At 40.0% G+C, this 26100-nt stretch overlaps 1 protein-coding gene across 1 annotated transcript; it reads left to right on the top strand.

The window, feature by feature from the left end:
* The first annotated feature begins 1269 nt into the window (after nt 1-1269).
* On the top strand, nt 1270-25137 carry LOC115765004 (homeobox protein abdominal-A). The gene is made up of 5 exons (XM_030708351.1): nt 1270-2000; nt 3863-4110; nt 7190-7237; nt 23004-23227; nt 23350-25137. Exons 1-5 carry the CDS (start codon nt 1321-1323, stop codon nt 23734-23736), a joined length of 1587 nt encoding a protein of 528 aa, XP_030564211.1. The 5' UTR covers nt 1270-1320; the 3' UTR covers nt 23737-25137.
* Nucleotides 25138-26100: the final 963 nt, after the last annotated feature.

The raw sequence follows: 26100 nt of genomic DNA, 5'->3' as shown, positions 1-26100 counted from the left end.
TAAAACCCGTCTTTACAATATCTCTTTTCCCGAATACAAAAGTAGTTCGGGATATATGGCATATATTATTCTTGGCACGCTATCCCTGTAACAATATCTTTCTCCCCCCTAATCCCTGGCCACGTTGTTCTTCATTCAATAATACCAGAAACTTACTAACTTTGTCTTAAATCAATGTAGAATCTACTAACCTTTTGGCATTGTGCACGAATATAAATGAATATAAATGGTGGGGTTTTGGCACTTTGAAGCTAAAGTTCAGAATTCCTTGGATGTGATCTCCAAATATATATACATATATATATAAATGTTGACTTGGTGTTTCCTGTCATTATGTATTTCGCGACTGAAGATATTCCATTAAGTTGCGTTTTATGTGTGTTATAGAAAACTATCCGTTCTTTTTTATTTTGTGAGAATATATTCCCAGAGCTAAAAGTATAATTTCGGTTTTTATTGGTTCGCTATCCTCAAAGTGCGTTTTCATTAATTTACTCAGAGATGATCAATTTATCCAAATTGCTAAAACTGATCATTTTAGAATTGGAAAATGATTTGTCCCTTGAACATTCCGCACAGTAGACATAAATTGTCTTAAAATATATATATACCAAACTTATGTATAATTGTGGCAACACGATGTGGGAAAAAGTCGATTGTCGTTGCTGTGCTTATACTACTTTTCTGTCTTTCCGTTGGTATTTAACATCAGTTCGTATTTAGTTTATTATTTATTGTTTTCGAATTGTTTCTTGTTCTATGTCTGATATGTAAAAGCAAATCCTTTTTAAAGAGGCGTTTTATCGACTTGATAATCCGCCAGCTAAATCGTATTAGTATAGCTAAGAAATCAGGTGGACCTAATAATAAATTCCTGAATTTGCGTTTAAAGGGTTCTGTTGTTATTAGAATACTTCTCCCATAAGGTCGACGACCTTTCTGTTACCTTCTTTAGGAAGTCAAACTCCAGTAAACAAGATAACGCAAGTATATAAGTATAATTTGAAGTTCCTATTATAAATATGACACATTAGAGGAGATATCTGAATGCCACGAGAAGCGCCATAAGGAAACCACCATTTGTTGGCTGAATTCGAACCAAATTTGTTAAAGAGCACACACAAACACACAAATGAAAAAGTACCCTCAAGTTTTACCCATCGATTCAGATTAAAAAAAGCTGCATCCATGAGAGTGAATGCCAATCCGAAAGATTAAGCACATGGACATCAAGTCAGGCATCATTCAAATGAACTAAGACAATAACTAAATCGACTCCGACGAAATTCGGCAATTCTCGGCCAGAGAAAAATATGTGCAATGTCAAAATTTGTTTTCGATAGTATGCTGCCAAAGTACCCACAGTTTCAGCCATTTATCAGTTCGCACTTAACCACAACCCCCCCAAATTCGTCATCAGCAGCAGTTGCCGCCGCCCTCGCCGCAGCCGCCGCCTCTGCATCCAGTGTCTCGTCGCCGGGAGTTCATCCGGGCAGCAGTGCCAGCAACAGCCATAGCAGCGGCCATTTGCAATCGTCCTCGCTGTCACCTAGCTCCAGTGCGTTGCAGCTCGGCAGCCAGCTTAACCAACAGCATTTGAGCCAGTCGTCTAACTCGCCCGTGTCTTCTTCTTCGCCCTCATCAACCGCGCAGCAGCAACAGTCGCAGTACTCGTCCCTTTCGGCCGCTCTTCATCTCCAGCAGCAGCAGCACATCAACAAATTAGCCGCCGCTGCAGCTGCGGTAAGCTCGCAAGGATCCGTCTCCGGTCTTGGTGGCCACCAGTCGCTGAGCCACGCCCATCAGCAGCTGCTGCTGACGCCACCTTCGGCGGGCAACTCACAGACCGGCGACAGCAGCTCTTCGCCCTCTCCTGCGGCCAGCTCTTCGTTTGCCATACCCACCAGCAAGATGTACCCTTACGTGTCAAATCATCCCACCAGCCATGGTGGCCTTTCCGGCATGCCAGGCTTTTCGGGCCTGGAAGACAAATCCTGCAGGTGAGTTTAGTAAAATATCCATTTATTTTAGGTATTTTGACTTTAATACCGACTAACGGTTCCCGTAAGCGCTCTTCTATTTAAAAAATGTTTTGTTGACGATATCTTTGGGAAAAACGTACACACTAATCGAGATTTTGATTTAGTAATCGATATCATATTTACTTCACATCTTAATTGAAAAGCCAATTTAAAGAAGACCGCATCAATAGATTCGTTTATGGCCGCGATGTCTCTTACAGCAGCTCTCTGTGGGAGTCTGATTTTTGATAGTTTTAAAAAGTTTGCTTTTATTCGTACTAGGATTTGAAAAATTCAATTATAAAGTAGTACGACGTGCAAGACCTGAGCCCATTGAGGACCTTCTAGTACAAGTTTGTTTCAGATCATTGAAAGCTTGCCCTGTTTTCATGCAATCGATAAAAATCGACTTTCCAATCCTGATCTTTAAGCATATCTCGAAGCATATAAGAGCTAGAGGCACCAAACCTAGCATGTAGGCTGTCTACGAAAGAATATTCAATTTGTGGATACCTCTCGATATCCCAAACAAATTGAAAAAAAAAAAAAAAACACGTATTTATTTAGGGAATAGTCTTTGACTTTGGTACTTACACACATTTGAATGCCAAATTGATTCTTCATCAAACTTCATAGACTATAAGCACCGGACAATAAACACCGAAGTAAATCACAAAAGCATTTTTCATAGTGTATGGCCAAGGAAAGAAGCAGCGCAGCAAGCATATGTGCATGTGTGGTTATGTGTATGCATGTGTAGAAGGAAGACATAACGTTTGTGAGGGCAGCTCAAAAGGGTGTTCAAGGAATGACTTTTCATATAGTACAAACCAAGAAAATACAATTTTGGACTGTTTACCTTACGTGGGTAACCGTTATCATTCAGTGGCAGTTAAAAAAAAGTTGCCTCATTTTCATTCAGTGGCATGTTAACGATCGAAGAAATTTTCTTCAGTAGATCTTGTTGTGTCAAAACGGCAAGATCGTTTAAATTATGGGTGTAGTCTTAATTGAAATTTCAACTATAATATTCAAAAATGAAATATACTAGATCTGTGCATACAATACGAGAGGCTAAATACTAAGAAACAAAATTGGGATCAACGAGTTCTGTCTGTAGTAGTCCATATTCCAAATTAATTTTCATATAGATCCTTAGAAATGAGTTTGATCCCAAAACATCACCCAACAAATTCATAGAGCTTCTAGTTTGGGCTGCGTGGTGATCGCCATTCAATCAGTCACGATAAACAGTTTTATAGATACAGATTATATATTATTGTTATTGGGTCAGTTGGCTGGCCAATTGGCCCACTCAGGCTAGATGTGCCTGGTTTAGGTCAAAAAAACTGAAAATATTGGACCCGGCCAAGCCGAAACCAGAACCCGCAATGGCTAACCGCAAATCCATTTGGAATATGCTCTAATTATCGACTAGTCCACTGACCATTCATCGAGTGGCTATTAAGGACCACAGTTCTCAAATAGCCACTGGGCAAATTAGAGCAGCTCTGCGGTGGTGCCTGCTGGTAATTTGTCGCAGGCCACAAGATTCGCACGCACATTGACCTTCCGCTGCGGCCATTTGCATACGGCCGTAAGCAAGAGCTGGGACCTCGCCGCGGGCGTATCGTTTACTGAATTAGTGACAAATTAGACGTAACTACAGTTGTTGTACAGAAGTGGGTCCGGTAAAGTCACAGGCCACAGGCCGCTGTGTGTGGCTCATTAGCATCTGGCTTGGTGACTTTTATGGCGGGAGAGTGTTTCTCACACACAGGCACACGTACATACAAATATGCTAATCGTCTATCGTTTTTTCCTTTCTCTCGCCTTACCAGCAGGTACACGGACACAGTGATGAACAGTTACCAGTCGATGAGCGTACCTGCCTCGGCATCCGCCAGCTTTGCCCAGTTCTATCAGCACGCGGCTGCTTCTGCGGTGTCCGCAGCCAGCGCAGGAGCCATTGGCGTGGACTCGCTGGGCAACGCTTGCACACAGCCCGCATCCGGCGTGGTACCGGGAGCTGGTGGCGCAGGACAGAGTATTGCGGATCTACCCCGCTATCCGTGGATGACGCTCACAGGTGAGTCAGTAAAGTCAGCGAGAAGTTTGCCAGCAGACGTTAGATTTTGGCTCGTTAGAAACCTATTAATTTATCATTGGAGCACGTAAAAATTCTATTAAATTAGGCATAAATCAACGCCACGAAGCGGGGGGGGGGGGGGGCGGGGGGAAGACGAACAATTTGCCGGGGGATTCGCCCATTTAATGTATACCTTTATGGCCATTCGGGCGTATAAACAATAGATAAATGCGCTCGTTCTGAGCCAATTCAAAATTCATAATAAACACTTTGCGGGGCATTTCCAAGTCGTTCGATTCGCATAAGTCTTCCGCCAAATAAGAACTACAAAATTATTTCTTGACGGCGACAGGCGGACGGCCGGACAGACGGACGGTTGGTCGGTCGGATGGGTGAAAAGACGTTGAAACTGGCAAACAGACAGACGAGTAGAGAGCTAAAAAGTGGCGGCAGTAAATAAAAATGAAAATAGTTGAAAAATGTGTTGTTGTTTTTTTTTTTTTTTTGAAGCGACTCGTCGATTTGTAATTTAAATAGCTTCAAGGTTGCCACAAACACACACATAAACACACACAAATACACACAAACAGCGCATACCAGCATACACATACACATGCTTAGATGTGCCCCCGCGCATACAAAACTGGCAATCACTCAGCGTCAGATACTCGGCAAAAGATACAGATACATATTGTTTTCGTTGCCATGTGAGTGGCTGCTTTTTCATTTATTTCTGTTGTTGTCGTTGTTGGGCTTTCAATGGTGTTGGCTATGGTGGTGCTACTGATCTCTTTTTATGCGTTAAACGTAGTACAGTATTCGCATGCAATTTATGTGGGTCAGTTTAATTTACGCGAACCTTGCTTTGCATCGCATTTTTGCTCAGTTGATATATTTATTTATTGCTCCGCATTTGCATCAACACGATTTTCTTTATAATGCTCGCAGTATGTTCAGTTTTTCCTCTCGATTGCGGTTGAATGGCTTGTGAATTATGGCATCCACAATAAGAATATACATACTACCAGTTAGACTGATTTATAAACTCGCTATCACTCGCCGTTTTTTAAGAATCGCATTAATAATGGAGCAGATTATCTTCCAGCTGAGATTATAGATAAAAATAGGATATCATTTGCGATTATATATTTATAACAACATTTACTGTATCAGCTCAAACATTCCATGGGTTAATCGGACTCAGACAAAGTATTGCATTTTTCTTTATCGTTATATTCCTTACCTATTTTATATATAGTAGATATTGTGCATCTTTCTTTTATATGTTCTCAGTATCTAAGTTTTATTTGAAATAATGTTTTAAAATATATTTAATTGTCCTGTTCGATACTAAAAATTTTAGTTAGCGCCAATTTTCGCATCTAAATAGTTAACTCGTAGGATTCTGTATAAAAACAAGACAAATCGAGTATTCGGAAACCCGTAGGACTGGCTGCTGCTAGAAGATAAACGGTATTTCGCACAATGAAATATTTTGCATATCTTTAGCTCACAGCACCACAGCATAAAATTGTCAACGAGATCATAGACGACTGGCTGCGATGAAAGTAAATATGAGCATGACGCCATTATGGCAGCCAAGTGCGCGACATATCGTCGCAGCCACACACGCACACACACACACACAAAGGCAACCAACACACTCATACAATAATGCATATGCAGTTGAAAGAGAGAGCGTCAGACAGGGCAGTGCGCAGCCAGAGTCCATGTCAAGACATAGGCAACATTGTCATTCTTGCCCCGATACCGACTCTTTCTCCACTAAGCATTGGCTTTCTCTCTCTCTCTCTCTCTCCCATTTTCCCTCTCCCTCTCTCTTCTTCTCTGCCTCTCGCTCTCACTTTTTGGCCAGAGCCACAGCACAGAGCACAGAGCCAGCCAGACCCGGACGCAGCAGCGGGCACGGCACCGCTTTGCAGCTGAATGCTTGCCAAATGCAATTTAACTAATGAATTTTAATATTTTACGCCAAGGCGTCTGAATGAATTTTCATTTTCACATCGTTGCACCAACCAGCCAACAGACAACAACTACAAAGTTGCAGCCATGTAGCTTTGCTTACGGCAGGGTGTGAGACGAGTAGCTGCTGTGCCTGATTATGCTGATAAGAAAGCAAAGAGGTTAACTTTTCTTAATTATCTGGAAAAGCGATGCAAGCGCGACTCAAAATATGCAGGCAACATCTGCAAATAGGGGCGGCGGGGGCTCAAGAAAATTAGAATTTCCAAGTGCATTACGTGCAGCAAAGCTAAAGAAAACAAGAGCGAGAGAAAGGAGAGTCTGAAAACTGGTTACTTGAATTAATTTATGTATGCGTACATATAAATTCTGGAATCACTAAGCGACCAAATAACCCATGCCCTACCCTACTCAGAGCCCCTACCTTCTAAGAGTCTGGCGACTTGGCGAATTTGTACATACAACATACATACTGACATGCATACGTATTAGAGATTGTCTGTTTGTCCCATAAAATGCCAACAGCGACAGGGCAACTGCACTGAAATTTGTGTATTTTAATTAAAAACGCGCCAGGCTAGACGCCGAACAGCTTCATCTGCTTATTAATTAGGCGTCACGTCGTCGTCGTGGTCCACTTTGGATGGAGCCGGTTCAACTGTGCGCGGTGCACTGGTCACTGGTCACTGGTCACTGGTTATTGGCCACTTTGTTGGTGGTCTGGACCTTGGAATAGGAATGGGAATTGCAGTGGCTTCGCTTTTTGCACACGGAGCTGACAACTAAGTTTAAAATACTTTGATTGAGTGGCTTGCTTGAGTAAAAGGCAAAGACTTATAGAAACAGAGGACAGTTTGCTGGTGAATGTTGTGGGCTGTGCAAGAAAAGTCGAAAAAACAATGGTAAATAATTAGCTAGGTCATTGGAATGCGAAAGGGAAAGGGAACCATGTGTGAGCGTGTGTATGTGATCCATGTGTAGTTAGATCTCTTTTATCCCGCTCAAGGCTAAACGCGCAATTAGACATATGCAACCTTCACTAACTTTTTATGACATGCATTAAAAAACTCAACATTCTTCTTTTCCTTTTTTACAGATTGGATGGGAAGTCCCTTTGAGCGTGTCGTTTGTGGCGATTTTAATGGTAAGTACCGCCAATAAAGCACTTAGTGAGCGAAACCCTTGAAAAAATCCATCGAATGACATTGGACAATGGGTTACATGCATAAATATGAGTTATTAAGTATGGAAAACGGCTGCCTCTAGCCTTTTCCATAATTTTCTTTTTTACGTCGGACTGTCCTTGAACCATGTTTACCTGCTGCGTGCCGACGAGCGTTCCATGTGCAGCTGAACCCTTCTCGCTTCATTCGTCACAAGGCTCACTCCTGCTGACTGTGACTGTGACTTTTACAGCGACCTGTCATAAATCCTGCGCTCAATCTTTTGAATCCTATTGCATACCTAGTGCGATCGTTTGTTTATTGAAGTCATTTTCCGGCTAACATCTTTCACACAACAATGGAAACATCCGGCAACTGGCAGGCACTGTGAAACTGTGAAAGTTACTGCCAGGGGAAGATAATCAAACAGAAATTATAGTGCCAATATGGCATGCGAGTCAAGTGTCGGGTAAGATCATAAATCACTTTGATAGACTGCTCGCCGCTCTCGGCTTATTAAAATGGAAGCACCCAGGCCCCCCAAAATGCCAGGCCCATGTGTGTGATGCCCATATAAATGGCCGAGTCTGAATTGGGTAGACAACCAAATTCACAAATTCGAGGCGCCAAATAGTAAGCCATTAAAGAGAGTGTAATTCAATTCAACTCAACTCAACTCGACTCGACTCGATTTGACTTTACTCAAGCAAATTCGATTGATCGATTTGATTGTTAACGTAGATCGTGAAGCGTTCTCTGTTACGACTGTAGTTGATGCTCTTGTCGTTAAATTAATTTTACGAGCGTTTTATGATCTATTTACGAGTTTACGCATGGTCCTGCGTCACGCATAATGATGATCACCTTGGCTACCGCAACGTTTCGTCTCTGATTCCACTCTGAGCACCGAAATGATCGCTGCTTAATAAGTATGCGCGATAATGGCGTTGCTTATGCTGCCCGACAATATGCAGGGAGGCTTTAGGCAGCTTTCAAGCTTCCCTCCATGTGGCCCAGATGGCAGCCGCTATGCAATTCGCTTTAATTACTTAGTTCAACGACATCGTCTATAAAACGCAAGTTTCTTAATACAGAAGAACAGTCATCAACAAACACAAGTAGCACCAGCTCACGATCGCACACAATGGGAGTCATAAAAAGATTAACGACTGCGCCCGCCATTCGATTCGGTTTATATGTGACACGTAACAATTTTGTTGCAGCCATTGGTTCAATTAGTTGATAATTGGGACATATAAAGCAACATAAATGTGCGAACAAATCGAGTATTTGAAATACATCAATAATCTGGTTTCGATTATAGTATTCTCCATATGCTCTGCTTCAGTCTGTTCTGTTCGATGCTATCACTTGATAAAGCAGTTCCTTGGCTAATTCTACTGAAATGATTTATTAAGTGGAAATCCTTAATGTAAATGCGGTCATAAATTGGCTAGTACCCTTTATTAAAATTAAATACGTAGTAGAAGCAGTAAACTTCCTAACGGACGGTCACATTGCGCATACGCAGAGAATGTCAAACTTTAAGTTTTGAGCTGTTGCTCTTGATTCCGACGGTGGCATGTAATTGCAAGACGTGTAATTGGCGTTGTTCAAACAAGTATGGAGCCCATGCAGTCTGGCAGCTTCAGCTGGAACAGAGCCGAAATAAGAGTCGGATTTGACGGGGAACCGTGGCAGAGGCAGACAAAGCCCCGGCGGCTTGTGTACGTGCCAGAGCTTTGCTTTTAGCTTCACAGATCGTTTGATATTCGAGTTGGCTTACCCTGCCCCTATCCGATCGCCGCTGGCTTCGTTTGTTTGCTCTGTAAATAAATCACTATGGGTGCCATGGGAGTGTTGTCGGAGTCATTTGCTCAATTTACAACACTAACAGCCGCTGTTTGACAAGTAATTAACTCGCTTTCATTCCAATTTGTCCTCAGATGTGAATAATTACTTCTGGGCGCTTGGTCTAAATTACTTATTTTTTTTTTTTATTTGTAATCGTGCTAGAATAGGCTTAGTAGACGGAATTCGATATTTATCTATACATTTATTTACCTAGCTCTTCAGTTGAATAGTTGTAGTTGCAAAGTATTCGTTTAGAACAGTCAGTAATTGTAATTAATATTTTAAGCTTTTCGTTTTTAGCTTCTCAAATTTGTTGAGGGGTAGGGGAAAAGAAAGCGATATATAGGTCGTATAATTTATTAGTAATATTATTAATATAATAGTAATATTATTATTATCATGATATGCCAAACTTTTAGGTGAAAGAAAACAATAAATCAAAAATTTATGCAAATTTTGGGTATGGAAGGGTTTTAAGTCTTCAGCGTGCCGTAGATATCACTGCTTCCTCGTTTATTCTCAAATTTAAAAAAGTTGTATATTAATGAGTTTTTTACACAAAATCAAAAAAAAAAAACAAAATAATACAGAGCAATTTTCTTATATGTAACAGAGCAACAAAAAAGTCTCTGTTTAAAAGTTGTATTTATCAGTTGAACAATGCATATGAATAGAATTGTATTTTCTTAGTTTGTGTTATTAATGGAAAGAGTTGGAGGATGGGGTGGTGTTTTGTCCTTGGATCGACTCTAGGCTGCCTATATACAGGTTCGGAGATTTATATGGTTCGCCTTATCACCTTTATTGTGGTATATGCACGTAAAGCTCGCTAAACAATAATATTCATTAATTTTATTAATTTAACATGCCATAATCATAACTCATGATAAGCGATCGCGTCAGGGTTGGGGTTCGCACTGAGGCGGCATTGAATCAAACTGACAATCGCAACAGTTCAATTTTTAGCCTCAATCCGTGTCGAATACTGAGTTTTAGTTTCAATCGCTTCACTGTCAAAGCGACCCAATCAACAGCACAATGCATTTGTTTCAATTTCAATTGCAGTTACGATTACAGTTTCGATCCAGCCACAGCGGATGCCAATGTCATTAACAGTGGGTTGAACGCGTCGCCGGATCTATAGCGTATGCATCTGCATCTGCATCTTCGCCGTGTCTGCCCGGCACAGATAAACGTCGTTTCGGGCCACGGCCTACCGACCCTAGCAACCACTTAACGCTTACTCGTCTCTTCAGTCTTCAGTCCGTCTTTGTCTAGCAATCTATCTGTCTTGCTTGGTTGGTTGCCTGAGTGGGCGGGAGACGGAGAACTGACAGGGCCATCTACAGCCACTATCCCGGGTCTGTTCGGACGCTGCAAGGGTTAATTTATGAGGCGCGATAAGCGAATTCCATTTCGTTTCGGTTTTGTTTAATTTCCGATTTTCTGTTGTTTCTTGTTTAATTTTTTTGTTGTGGTATTTACATTTGACGTTTTCTATCTCATACTTTCGTTCTTACTCTCTCTCTCTCTCTTTCGCTCGTATTCTTGCCTGTCGAGGGCGTGTCACGAGAAGAGGGGCGGGGTAAATGTGCGACACCGTGTTATCGGCACGTTTCGTGGCGTATTTTTTTTCTTCTCCACGGCTACAGAAATTTTGAAATGACACGTTTGGGAGTGCGAGGCAACGGCAACGAGAACGACAACAACGAAGCTCCGCACCACCCTGCGACGCCCTGCGTCACCCTGCGTCGCCTTGCGCCAGCATGAAGTTTTTAACTACCCCGTGTGGCTGTTAATCTGCGGTTTTAATGCCCAAGTGGCGCAAATTGGCGAAAGAGTTTGAATTACATGGGGGAGGAGAGAGGAGAGCGCGGGAGCGCTGTCTGCCTGGCGGGGTAAGTGGGCAACTGGGGGTCAAAATGAGAGCCAGGCAGACAAACAGGCGGAGGCTGGCGTTCCGTCCTGCACCATTTCATGTAAATTTGCAGACGAAATCAAATTAAAAGCGCACACGTTCCACAGACAATATTACTCACACTCACACACACACATACTCACACATGCACTCTCTTTCTCTCTCACACACACACACTCACACCTTTTCCCCTCCCATGGCTTTTATTTCCATTTGGAGTTTATTCATTCGTTCGCACATGTCACAAATTCTCGACGCTAACTTTTGTAATTTAATTAATTTTAATTATTATTTGAATTTAGTTAAATCCGCTGCATAGTTTTATTATTACTTTTATTTAAGCAAATTGTTGTTGCCATTTTGTATTGGGTGCAACTTTTGCTGAGTCGTTTTTCACGCCTCGCGTGTCCCACTGCATTTCCCAGCCATTTTCCGCACTCTGCGTGACGATCTCCATTCCGATTGTGGCTTTCTCGCTGTTGTAATTGTTGTTGGGCCTTCGCGGCAGCCAACATTAATTAGTGCAAGAAGTCGTTAATATAAATTTCATTACGAAATTATACACGCCGGTTAATGCACTCTGCAATTGTTTTAGTTGTTGTCATTAATATGAGAGATTAATTTTTATTATGTGTGTCTGAGATGCGATTGCTGCCATTATCGTTAGCGATATGAGCCATATAAAAATAAATATTTACATATATAACAACAACTAATGGGCAATTCCACTTATAATTGTTCAGAGCAGGCGCAATATATGCCAAGCTTTTGTTTATTAATAGAAAAAAAACAATTTGAGTGAGTAGACTTGCTAGACATTTTTCTAGACATTGCTTCTTTCCAGGCATACATACGTAAGCACATAGACAAAGCCTGGAAGACCCAACCAGGCTGGGCGAAACATCATCTAAGCTAACTGTATTGTCATAAAAAGTATGTTTTTTTTGATCCAATGTACTGTGTATTATATATACACACAAGCTCACATGCGGCTTGCGGCGCAGGTTAAGCTCTAGAGTATGTTCTTTTGAAATCCTAATTAACTTCGGTGCTTAATTACCAATCCTTTTGAAATATGTAAGGCATAACCATGACATCTTAATGTGTGTACATACCAAATCTAGCAATAAAAATGAGTTTTGAGTGAGGGTAAAAATCGAGCGACCTCTGATTTTTTTTTTTGGTTACATACACATATACGCTTCATACCTACTAGACAAAATACTATTATTGAATTGATACATAGTGTAATAAGTATAAAAACACGTATACTCATAAAAGCATTCTTGCCTTGTGTATTATTGATTAATAAGACTTTCGTATAGTTCCACAGATTGACTAACCAACCGGCCTGCGCCTATATTTCTTTGCTTAACAATCACTTACTGTATATTTTATATTATGTTTCTTTTTTTTATGAACAAACAGTGAAGTCGAATGTAAAGCGTAGTTATTTCGGTTTACAATTGAGGAAATATCATCCAGGAAACTGCAAGGTTATAAATAACAGGCTTATGCTTGTGCATTGTTTTCGAAACCTCCCTTTAAAACTCGTTATTTTTATTATTATAATTGAGAAAATCATTTTTAATTAAGAGACGCTCAGCAACTTTTCTTGTGCCATTAATAAAGCCATTTAAAAAATTTTTGACAACACTTCCAAGCATTCATTCGTTTTTACATGCATATGTATGTACAAATATATATATTTTATATTAATTTTTGTAATTTGATCATGAAGCAAAAACCTGAAGGGTGTAAACAATCAAGGGTACAACAAAAGGGTTCTGGGTTCACCATTAAAAAAAAACAGCCAATACCAAAGAACTGCATGCAACTATCACATTCACACACACTCTCAGTTTCGTGTGTATCTGTAAGTCATTAATCAAGCTTGACAGGTAACGAACGCTGAAGAAAATTAGAAAATGGGCGAATGTATTCAAGTTTGAGCTGCAGCGATGTTTGTGGTCTGCTGTCGTTATACTACCAATCCAATCTACCAGACATCAATTTGGGAACCTTTGTGAAGAGTGTATGTGTGTGTGTGTGGTGTATGTGAGTGAGTTTTGGTGTGTGGGTGAGTGAGTCTCACAAGCAGACAGGACCACACCTCAAACCCAATGCGAGAGAGGGAAGCCCCGACAATATGAAGTTACGAGCATTGTGCGCTGCGGGACGGCAGCCAACGCACATTGAAATTTCTATAGGACGGGCCGGAGTCCGGGAATGGATCCTGAAATGGGAGTGGGTATAAGAATGTAAGCTAAGCATGAGTTATGTACGGCTAGGTAAATATAGAACCCGCAGCAAATGCATCGATCGATTGATGCTTTTTATACGAATTAAAATGTCACGTTTCTGAAGGGCAGGGGAACGGCTGATAGAGCAACTGGGGGACGCGTCCCCCCTCTTGGAATGGTATTTTAATACGTCATCGTTTAAAGCCGAAATGGCAGAGCCCACGCAACTTAAGTTATGGTCGACATCTGCTCAAGTTGCTCGTCGAAATAGAAATTCGTAATTCGTGTTTGTTTTTACCAAATAGGGACAGCGATTGCCGTGCGTTGCCTGGGATGGGGATTGAAGAGAGCGGACTTTTTACTGCGACAATGTCAATATCGATGTCATTGTGTGCGGTGGGCCGTAAACGCATCGGGAATACTCGAGACTGCGCACTTTTCTCACTTCAAATCGCTTGGCGCAATTTATATGTGTTTTCAATAAAAGTCGATATAATGTTGCCAAGGTTCATAGAACGCACAAATGAACCTGGCAACAGCCACAGCCAGAGCAATAACAACAACTACCCAATGAAGGCAATCAATTTCAATTCAATTTCTTCGCCTTTGCTGAAACCCAATGAGGCGTCCAAAGGGCAAGACGAGGCCAATTGCAGTCGCCGTTGAACCTTTTCGTTGTATATTTGTAATTCGTTATTGTTGCCGTTGTTGTTGGTCTTCTTTTCTTCGTCTTAGCTGCAGAGACATCCAGACAAAGGCACCGAAAAGTGTTGATGACCCAGCCACACCTACACAGACTCACATATAGACTCACATATAGACGCACACACACACACTCTGGGCACCACTTCGATGCCATCATTGAATGACAGTTGATTGTTGTGTCGATTCGCAGTGATTTTAGTCACAACTGATGCGCATTAAACGCCTTTCTTTTGCAATTAAATTGGGGCACACTCACACCACCACCACCACCAGCACCACCACACACACACACATACGAAAATTGAGTGTGCTTAAGTTGCGGTCAGTTGGCAACGCGTGGCCGGAAGCTGCGGCTACAGCAACAACACTAGTAATGACAGCTGTCAAGCACAGGCCGTCATTGGCAAAAATCTTGCGGATTACCAATTCTAGAGCCTAATGCTATTTATCGGCCATCGTTACAAATGTTCCAGCTGCCCGAATGGAATCAGGCCTGCCTGCCTTGCCTCGCATCGTCTGTTCAAAATTAGTTCGCACTCCCCTTGGGCAGGCCAACAAATTTATCGTACCTTTCATGGGCCCGGGTAGAGAGGCCAGTCGCCCTCTCATTCTGCTCGCCTCCTTTAGCAAGGCTTTTGCTTTTTTTTTACTCTGTACCAAATGTAAGCGGGGTATAGCGGTTTTATACAACTTTATGTAACAGGCAGAAGGAAATATTGCATGTTTTGTTGCTCAGTACCAAAAGCCGAGTCGATCTTGCCATGTCTGTCTGCCAGTATGAATGCTTCAGGTCCAGAGCCTTAAAGCTAAATACTTCAAGTTTTGAATATCTGTGCCTGTATACCATACGCAGATCAAGAAAAATATTAGCTTTCAGCTACGCTTCTTTTAGAATTTAGTTACTTGTTTGTGCATAAAATATGATGACAAGCACCGAAATCGAAGAGGAAGCACAGCACATTATAGTATGTGTGCAGCTTGCGGAATGCGTGCTTGATTATACGTATTTGAGAAAGCTCGAATGCTTGCCACGCCATCTCGGAGCTGGCTATAGGGTATCGCCTAGTTGTGCACTATTGAGTAAAGCATTTGGGTGGTGGCCCGTTTTTCCTTTTAACTTCTGGCCATATATATTTCACATTTACGGCGGGTATTTTGTCTTATCACACCCCCGTGTTTGCAGTGCGTGCAAAAAATTGCGACTTCGTCTTCGTTTTCATCCCGTTCTTGTTATTTTGCTTGTACAATCCAAAAACACGAGGCTCGCAAGTAGATGTGGGCTTGGGTGGGCATTTGGGTGGTGCTGGGACAGCCAACCACCCACGAGATTAAAAATGCCATAAAGACAGTAAGGGTGAATGGCTCTAATGGTTGCCATTGCGCCGTTGTTTTCGCTTTTGTTGTTGTCGTTATGCGCTGTTATTCTCGCTCCCTTTCACTCCCGTTTCCTTTGCAACAAAACAGCAATGTATTTATGCATGTTTGCGAGTATCTTCGTACACGCACACCCACACAAATCTGTAGACACATACATGTGTGTCGCTGGAAAGTTCCTCCTCTTTAAGGAAGTTGTGGAGGCGTACACGCTCTTATCAGTATCATGTCTTTAAAGAACCAGATGGAGACCATTATTTTTCAGTATATTCCTTGAAACTAGGCATCGATAATTGACGACAAATCTATAAATGGCACATATCCAATATATTACAAAAATATAATAGCGTCTTCTATTATAGTCCTATAATAATAAAGCTGTTTTGCGTAAGCTTCATTATAGTATTAAAATCTAGATTGTAATCGCAAAGTGTGTAAGCGTCTAAGATACAATCTTTCACAGAAGATAATGATTGTAGCCAATTAAGAAATATTTGTTAAAGGCTAATATTAAACTAGCTGGTATTTTCCGGTATTTTTTGGTCTATGCGCACTATCTTAAACTCCATCTTAAAGGCCATAGCTTATATACTATAAATATATTTGAAAATGACTTTGAAGTCGACCAAATTAACAACCAAAAGTTAGAATTTATAATTTCCATCTAAAGCATTTGGTCAAAAAATTTGAATATGAATTTGACGCCAATCGGATGGTAAACAAAAAGGAATTAAACCCTTTTTGCGATTTTTCCACACTTGCGAGTAGAATTTTCCAAAACCCCTCCTCAGCGTGAGCCTTTGTTACAGAAGCTATATAAAATTCAGATTGTAGCTTCACTCACTCCGGACAAAATGTTGTTACACATAGATAATACAATTAAATATATAGAAGTGCTGTAGTAGAATGTAAACAAATGTCTATGGTGTAAAATACGTGTATGACGGAAGCATTTTAGAGTATACTAAATTAATTTGAATAATAAAAAGTAATTCAAATTAAAAGAGCCCAAATTCCTTTGAAATATACTTGTCTTGGCCAAGCTTTCAACTTATCTTGTATTTGCATAAACTTAAACTGTTTTCCCTTTTGCAAATAATTTCCTGCCATATTTTCCAATAAGCCCCAAAATACATGCTATTTCCCTAAACTGACAGTTGAATTAAGCAGCCAACTGCAAAAGGAACAGCAACAAGAAGCAATTTCAATAATGGCGCGAAATATTTGATGAGAATATATTAATCCCCGAGGAGTGAGCACTTAATACTTGATAATATTTGCAACAGCAGAGACTTTCCAGCGCAGGCCAAACCATAGAGATAACCATATATTTTCCAAGATTAAGCACACAATTAGCAATTTATGCTGCTACTGCTGTTGCTCTGTCTGGCATCACTTCTGAAGTTGGAGTTGGGGCTGCAGTGGGGAGGGGGATACGGGTGGGGTCCGCCCAACAGCAATGCCCACGAAAACAACAACATTGGCAACGCGTTGCACATAAATTGCACAAAAAGCATCCCCGACTCTAGCCTATTGTAGGCAGCTTGTGCGGACTCGCAGAAACCACCCCTTGGGAACAAGCAGCATCCCACCCATCTGCCGGTCTACGCTGACGCATCCAGAACATAATGCCGCGACTCTGATTAAACTTAAATAAATTTAATAAACATAAATTATTTGCAGTGGCAGCAACCTAGCGAAGCAGTAGCTCCTGCCACCCCCTTTTTGCTAGAAAGTAAATGGCGGCGCTTACCTGCCCCGCCCCATTTCTTGCTGTCTTTGTCCTCGCAGTGTGCTAAAAGCCGCACAAGGGGCGCCAGATGTAGCCCAGGAGTAGATGAGGAAGCCCTAGCTCCGTCAACCAACAGCCTTTAAGCAGCTTTTCTTTAAAAGTTTAATTAGTCCTGGCGCTGCTGGCTCGCATTTGCATTTCCATTGAACGCATGGTCCCTGGGGAAGCCATTTTGTGTCGTGTATTCAACAACAACAAAAAAACAGTGCAAGTTGTGCTAAATACTCAAAACATCATCTCCAAGCTCATCGAAACAATGAACTAAGGGACGCCAGCCATAGGGCAACCAGCTTGAAACCAGGGAATATTGTTGAGGCATCAAAATTTGGGCGCGCATTGTTCATTTTGTATTAGCCGAGCTGTATGCGTGTTTGTTGGGCTTCTTAAATGTCTGATGTTTGTTTATATATCTTTCAACATGCCATCCGGGAAGTTCGTTTCGAAAATGCATACAGAATATAAACAAATCAGCATAAAACATACGAAGCCCGGCACAAACACATTGAGCAGTGAAAATTCCAAAGGCAAGTGTAGACAAGCCCAAGTGATGCGAGAAACAATCAAAATTTCAGAACACTTTTCACAAACAATAGCCAGAAAAAGAACGTAGCTAACAAGATATTATCATGAGAGCGTTCCAAGGATAATTTTATACCCCAATCAACCCGCTCAAAAAAAGGATAGATAATCAAAAATGTAACGAAATTGCGAATATTCAATTTGAAGTAAAACAAATTTATCAAACGTATCAAAAAAGTGAAGTCTGTATACTTAATAGTACTCACATGTTTAATTTCTTTCTATCTCTTGTAATCTTCGAGTACTTCCTTAAAAAATCTTTTTTTAAATCGTTCTTTATCAATGTGTTTGGAAAATGGCGATTCATGATACGGCTGAGCGGGTAACGAAAGTAATTGTTAAGCATAATGTATAAAAGTAAATATTTTTAGTTATAAAGTGACAACTCTGCTTACGGACACTTCTATGGGACCGACACCCTCAATATCTGTCACAGTTATTTTTAAAATTTTTACGAACAATTCTCTCTTGTCCGTTCACTTTTAACCGGAAACAAACCATATACTTTTATGAATTGTAGAAAAATGCCTCTGTTAACCAGACGTAAGCACCCTAGCAGAAGACGCGAGGTACCAAATTATGGCATAACATAATTTAAACATCAAAAATCAACTTGGGGATTTCCTCGAATAAAGTAAATCCAGGGCCTGACCTTTACGTTGATTATATGAGTCACGATACAATAGACGTAATTGACGACATAATTTGTACAGATACTTATGTATTTACATACCTGAAGGTTATATGGGGGTCCCAGTAATGCTGTATTTTTCTTTTGCTTTTTTGAAAGCTGAAAATATTCTTGGGCGGACAACAACCGTCGGCTAGTTATTGTATGCTGAAGACGAGATCCCCTTAGAGGGCAGATGAGTATGGCCCGATTCCTAATGGTTTGAGTGTCCGTTAGGAGAGTTTCACTGTATTTTACTCTGTAAAACTTAATCATATATGTATGTACATATGAAACCATATTTTTATAAGTTAAATACATAGAAAAACTCAATGCATATGATGTACCTTTAAGACTAGTCATCAATCTAAAAATTAAAACAGCATTTCCCCTTACATTCGGTTTAAGTGAATTTTATTGTTAACCTTTTGAGCATTGATTTGAAAGAGAGCCTTTTTCCGGTGACACACCTCGAATCCAGATGATTCATCAGAAAATTGTCTTGCACAAATGATGTTGTGTTCTTGAAAACTATCGTGCAGCATTTAAGATATCGAAGCAAACATGGAAGCTGTTAAAAGTAAAAACAACAATAAGGAATTGCTAGCAAATCTTACCCAACTGTCGAAAACATTAAAGAATATTTCTCAAAACATGATCTCGGTTCGATATAATTGTCAAAAAGCAAAAAAAAAAAGAAAACAATAACAATGGCCACAAAAACAATATTGTCAACACAAGAACACTAGCCACAATGTTTCAAAGTTTATGTCAATCGTTACGTAAACTTGTTGTTATTTATCGAAACAAAAAGCACAGAAAATATAAACAAAATGTTTGTTTATTCTACAACAATTTTGTGTCGCCTGATAACAAGCGGACCGTGCATGCCATCCCCACGGACACAAATTTCAAATGCATATGCACAGATACATACACACTTAGATATGTGCACATACGTAGGCATATATACATGCAGGTACTTTGCATATTAGTGTACGAAAAACTCATATACATATTCCCTAACACATACAAACTACTTAAAAAGCTTTTTCTTACTGCTAGCCGGGCCCGTCGGATTGGCTGCCAATTTACGTGCGCTTGTGTGTATGTGTGTGTGTGTGTGTGCTTGTATCTTTATTGTACGCATTGAATTGTTTTTATGATTTTAATGTCATCATAAGTTTCAGTCAGCTTTTTATTTGTGGTTGGGGCTTGTTGATACGCGCCTCTGTTTATTGAACAATTACGTTTATTATAATGAATATTTTTAATTTTTAATGTTATTATATAGAACGACCCATTCACATTACTGACAGCGGTTTCTTGGGACGCCTTTCCGTAAATATTCACCTCCACACTCTTTCCATTTGCCGCTACGGAGACCCGTTGAGTCCCTAGTCGCACCTTTGTCGCTACTTTCCCAAAACCAATGAGTCTGGAATGGCGGCATCTCCTAAGGCAGCATTTGTTTACTCGATGGTCGTCCCAACCCCTCGATATTTGGTGCACTAGCATTGAGTGAGCATGAGGCGTTGAGGCGCTGCCCACTTGCTAAATCATTTTAGATGCCCAAATGAACAATACGAGTTTCGGATTCTGTTTTAGAACCGCCGCATCATCAATCAATTGCAGCGGCAGTTTATGGCGCGCAAATTGATTTTTTAAAAGTAGAAAGAAAATTGATTTGCACGGAATTGTGCAATAAACCCGTTCGCTTGGGCTAGCTTTGCAGACTTAAACTGGATTTCTAGTTACCGCTAATTAAATGCGCAGTAAATTCATTGAATTTTATCTGTACATCGGGGATGTAATTCAATCGAAGTCACGGATAAAATTAAATCAATCGAAAACGAGTTTGCAAGAAACCAAACTGTGAGAAACGCATCGAGGAAATATATTGGAACAGAAAAAATTGTATATGAAAGATTTGTAATTGTCTAATTGTAATGCTTTCCAATAAGACATTTATTAAACATGTTTAAATTTCTTTACAACTTTTCTCATTTATATAGGCGTATACATTTTACATTTTAATAATATCAAAGTATATTCGTTTAAGCTTAGCATTTGACAGGACTTCTGTTGTTGACAGATCAATTCAAACCAAGTAGTGTCCGACTAGGAGATACCCTGAACCCAGCACACTTTATATTCATATTGCATTGAACTATTTGTAAATAAACTATTTTAGATCTGTATATACATACATAGTCTAAGTACCAAATTTGGTGTATCTAGCTCTTATTAGCTCCGAGATAAGCTCGCAAAACACGATTTCGATATCGAATTTATGGAGATGCCTCCTTCTGCCTGTTACATACATTGCATTGCCATAGCCTTCTTACCCATTTTCAATGTGTTCAGGGCATACCAAATTTTTATTATTATTATTTATTTACTAACAATTGAATTTCAATAGAAGCCAATCGTGGCTCCATATCCAATCTTACTGTATATTCACAGAAAAGTCCAATAGCTATACATTCATGGAATTCATTGACCCATTGCATATCAGAAATTTTTAGTCTAGGAATTTAGTTATCAATATTAATATGAATTTCATATTAATCTCTCTACAATAGCCCCGCTCGCCACTGAGTGTTATGGACTTGTGAGTAAAACTGCATTGAGTGCATTCCGCAGGGGCCGGAGACGAAACGAGTCGACCATTGACGGCCATTACAAAAATCAGCCGTAAACTTGAATGAAAAATCAATATGTCTCGCACATTTCAGAGATAGATTTCTGGTCCTGCGCTTCTCTTTGTCTGCCGCTGCCGTTTAGCTCAAAGCGAACTCCGCTCTCAGAAATTCCGGTTTCGTTTGACTTGCTCAACTGTGCGCCGACTCACCACCGCAACGTCAACGGCAACGGCAACGGCAACGGCAGCGACGACGTCGCCGTCGAGCGCTCTCTGCCAGCAGCAGCAACAACAGTCGTTGCCATGACGACGCCGCCGCTTTCTTAATATGCGTTTGCGTGTGTGTATGTTAGTCTGCGCGTGTGTCTACCTGTCCGACACAGACACTGCGGCAGCCATATTGGATTCCAGCACTCCTGTGCATAACGTAGCCATCTCGCTCGCACCTGTGCGACCCTATTGCGAGTGTCGTAAATCTCTTTTAGGGGCGCGTGTGTCCTGGGAGTCGTGATTTATGGGACGAATTGTAGCTGCTTACTGTAGCGTGTAAATAATTTAGATTAGTTTAGCATTTGTGTAGCCTGTCTGTTACTAACTGGGGGTTGATTAGAATTCAAGTTTCTTGGAGGTTGCCAAAGTTCCGTCAGTCGTGAAACTTGAATATTTTTATGGCCATTTCTTTCTGTGCTTCAGAATTTCACGTGCAATTAAAATAATCGAAATGATAAAATACTAGTTGAGATCATATGTAGATTTGATACGCAGCGCTTGCATTTCAGATGTAAATTACCGCCGCTTGCAAATTTTTGGTCATAACGTTTATAAAACCCATTCTGAGGAAAGTAAAAAATGCTTGAGTGATGATTTACAACTCCAGTGGAACTCCATACAAATGCACCTTTCAAAATATTACGCAAAAATTGTCCCTTGCATTGTTGTCGGAAACTAGCAACTTGCCCAACCATAAAAAATTTGAAGCTGACGTGAAAACCTTTTTAAAAAAAATAAGGAAAATATAAAAGCAAAACGAAAGGTGCTGTCATAAAACAGCAAGCGGGAAAAGTGATCCCTGGCCTGCAATTTGCAGATAGCGAAATTTTGATTTCCGAAACATAAACACGAAGCCCATTCCCATTTGAACGTTTCCATTGCCTTTTCGCTCGCTGTATCATCCACGCATCGTCGCGCAAAAAATTCACACAGGTAGCGTGAAATATTGGTAAAAAAAGAAAAAAAAAATAGAGAAAACTACAAAGAAAATCGAGAAAAGTAAGACAAAAATGCTTGGAAAACGTTTCTCATCCCAGCGGGAGCTACTGCTGCGAAAGCTGTTTTCGTTCACCCTTTACATGCCGTGCAATCGCCATTGAAATCGGAATCAGAACCCGGCCAGCCGTCAGCCGACCCCCAGGGAGCTGATGTCCTGCCGCGATTCGCCTTGCGCTGTGTGGCGCTGTTGACTGTCAGTTGACGGTTGACGTCAGAGCTGGCCTGGTTAGAAAAATTATTTATTTTGCTCGTAATTTGCAGCAGACATTTGCAGTGCATTCACATTCCCGCCACGGTTCCTGTTCACTATTTTAGTTTATTTTGCCGTTTTCGCTCCTGTTCTCGAACGCATTACCCTTTCGCTCTTCGCCAGTATTCGCGGCTCTCAGCGCGCAATTAAACATTTCCCAAATCAGCAGGAATGTTTTTGCTGCTCGTGTTGTCTCTGGCTAATGGCTGGGCACAAATCAAGCGCCTTAACGGACTCGGGCTCCATAAAATAGCCGATTCGATGCAAATACTTGTTCACATGTGTTGCAACCATAAGGCGAGGCGAAAATCCATTTTTGGCAGTCTGACAGCATCTTCGCAGCTCGTTAAGAGTTTTCAAAAAACGGAACCAGCACTATAGCAACACTTGAGCTGTGTGCGTGACAATCGTGACTAACGCGACTTTCTTTGTTTTCTTCTCGTTTGCAGGGCCCAACGGATGCCCGCGACGTCGCGGCCGCCAGACTTATACTCGCTTCCAGACACTGGAGCTCGAAAAAGAGTTCCACTTCAACCACTACTTGACGCGGCGACGACGCATAGAGATTGCCCACGCGCTCTGCCTAACCGAGCGACAGATCAAGATCTGGTTTCAGAATCGACGCATGAAATTAAAGAAGGAGCTGCGCGCGGTTAAAGAGATCAACGAACAGGTAAGTTGTCGGAAGCATATCGAAACGATTGCGATGGAGTTTTTAAATAGGTCGCCAGAAATGTATCTAGATAGTCGCTTAATATGCATTTCTCCCGTCTTTTTCTCATATTCACGCTTTAGGCACGCCGCGACCGAGAGGAACAAGAGAAAATGAAGGCTCAGGAGACTATGAAATCCGCCCAGCAGAACAAGCAAGTGCAGCAGCAACAGCAGCAGCAGCAGCAACAACAGCAGCAGCAGCAGCAACAACAGCACCAGCAACAGCAACAACAGCAGCAGGATCATCACTCGATCATTACACACAATCCGGGCCACTTGCACCACTCCGTTGTCGGTCAAAACGATCTCAAGCTTGGATTAGGCATGGGTGTCGGAGTAGGCGTTGGAGTTGGAGCTGGCATTGGACCAGGTCTTGGAGCTGGTCTTGGTGGAAATCTTGGAATGATGAGCGCCCTTGATAAGAACAATCACGATCTTCTCAAGGCGGTTAGTAAAGTCAACTCCTAAATGTTGCGTGGATATTCTCTCAACTATCATTATTACCGCTACTATCACTAGCGTCTACTATCCACCTACCACCTACCATCTACCGTAATCGTCATCGTCATCGTCATCGTCAATGTCTTCGTCGTCGTCGTCGCTTGATGCCTTGAGTTTGGCGTTTTTTCGTCTCTTATGTGTAATACGAAAAACAAAACAAAGTTGATAACTCAAATACGTAAAGTTTTACATAGTAAATAGTCGTTTAAGTCTACATATAACGGATAAATATACATGAACTTATAACCGAGTACATATGTGCATGCATACAGTGCACAAGCAAGATCAATGACTGTGCACAGTGGGTCACAGATAATTTGTTAATGAGTTGGCAAATGGACATGTAACTGCAAAGGCTTTAATTATTTTTATATATTTAAACATTTCTTACCCCAGATTTGACTTTATTTTACATTTTGATTTTCGTATCGCTACTTCCTTAGACATTATTGCCTATTTGATAGACAGAATTGCCTAGGAGTATGAAACCAACTTGTTTTAACTAGTTTATTATTCGAATGCCCCTAATTCAAAGGATGTCCACCAGTTACAATTACCCCCTGTGCACAGCATAGTAATGTTAATGAATCCATCGATCTATATAAAATAGCGGTAAATGATAAAGTATTGCCATCGAGAGCAAAACGCTGAATCGTAGAGGTTCCCAGACTGGCAACAATGATTGGAGAAAACCATGTTAAATGAGCGATATTTTATAGTCAAATAGTCAGATAGTCAAAAACTTCTGCTACGCGGACATTGGCCCATTGTCAATGACCAATTAGCGAGTTTATATGTAAAATTATTTACGACTGCTGTAGGATTACATAGTATGGTAAAAAAAAACTCGTTTAACTATGTTTATGAATACATGTATGAATTTAAAAATATAATACCCCTACTTACTTATAGAGATAAAGATTGTACGTACGTTCTGTACTCACATACTATTTATTGGAAATTTTTGTTTATGTTCTTAAGTGAAAAACTCTTCCAATCTTCTTTTTATTGTGTTGCATGTTTTGTGAAATTTGTTGTATGCTTTTAATGCTTTTATATTTTGCTTAGACGAATTCTAAATACATTAGTTCCGTCAATGCCATATTAATATTAATTATAATACCAGCTTAATGTAAATCATGATAAACAAAAACGCAAAATGAAACGAACAACATTGAACTACAAAATAAAAAAAAAATGAAAACTTAAAAAAAGGCGCAAACATTTCCCCATATAATAGATTAGGTGTATTCTAATGTGTAACGAATGGTATGCAACATACCCAAAAGCATAATCATGATTTCAAATACGTAATAATAATAATAATAATAATAATAAAAACAAACAAACAAAAACAAGAGAAATGTCGTTTTGCCAGTGAATATAATTAAAGTAAAAAATTAAAATAGAAAAATAAAATGTAAGTTTGTAATCGGCGTTGAATGCTACGCACTAAATATTACAAATAGTAAACTCTGAAATACGTATTAGCTTAAGGTTGCAACAACAACTACAACAAATTATATAAAAAAAAAATAATAATAATAAAAAAGAAAAAAACACAACCAATAAATCTGAGCAGGCCAAGTAAAAAGAAAAAACGCGGTAAAAATCCATATACGTAGAGTTTTAACTTCCCAAAATTAAATTTACTTAGCGTAAACAGTGAGAGGAGAATTGCAAGTTGATTTAATATAATGAAGATACAAAGTAAAGGTAAAAAGTATATTTATTTATCGTACATAAAGTGAAGCAAATCTTACACACGCATATTTGCAAATACAAACAAAAACGTAAATTAACGACAAATATATATTACAAATATGAACTTATATATACTATATATATATATGAATATATACATATACGTGTATGTAGTACGGTTAACATTCATTGCAGTCACTTTAAACACGTCTATCATCAGTCCAATTCATTTTTAAACTATGCTTTTGCTTTGTTTTCCCCCATATTGGTTCAAGTGATATTATTATACTATCTCATAGATACGATAATTTCTTATAGGAATTTGTTATGCATCCACGTGAACTGCAAAACCCTTTGCCTTTTGTTTTGTTTTGAAATCTGAATGGGTTTGATTAATCTTGTTTGCCACACAATATTTATGATATTTTGGTAGTTTGAAATTGAAATATGTTTAGTTTAATGGCCTAGAAAATCGGCGCATTTTGTTTAATACACGCTTTTTACATACATTTTTGTTTGAGTTTAATGCTAAGATATTTCTGTTAGTTCTAGTTTAAGTTTAGTTGTGACAATTTGTGTATTATATGATGATACGAAAATAATTAAAATATTTTAGAAAACTTGTTT

This window comes from Drosophila novamexicana, unplaced genomic scaffold (genome assembly GCF_003285875.2).
Source record: "Drosophila novamexicana strain 15010-1031.04,08,12 unplaced genomic scaffold, DnovRS2.1 tig00000877-arrow-arrow-pilon, whole genome shotgun sequence".
NCBI classification, from domain to species: Eukaryota; Metazoa; Arthropoda; class Insecta; order Diptera; family Drosophilidae; genus Drosophila; species Drosophila novamexicana.
Note: the sequence above shows the minus strand (reverse complement) of the source record. Positions and strands in the feature narration are given on the sequence as shown.

What these genes read in the sequence shown, in the direction of transcription:
- LOC115765004 (XM_030708351.1), top strand. Translation starts at nt 1,321, where the DNA reads ATGTCAAAATTTGTTTTCGATAGTATGCTGCCAAAGTACCCACAGTTT. An exon ending in TCCGTGGATGACGCTCACAG is followed by an intron (nt 4,111 to 7,189) that starts GTGAGTCAGTAA and finishes CCTTTTTTACAG; the next exon opens with ATTGGATGGGAAGTCCCTTT. An exon ending in TTAAAGAGATCAACGAACAG is followed by an intron (nt 23,228 to 23,349) that starts GTAAGTTGTCGG and finishes TTCACGCTTTAG; the next exon opens with GCACGCCGCGACCGAGAGGA.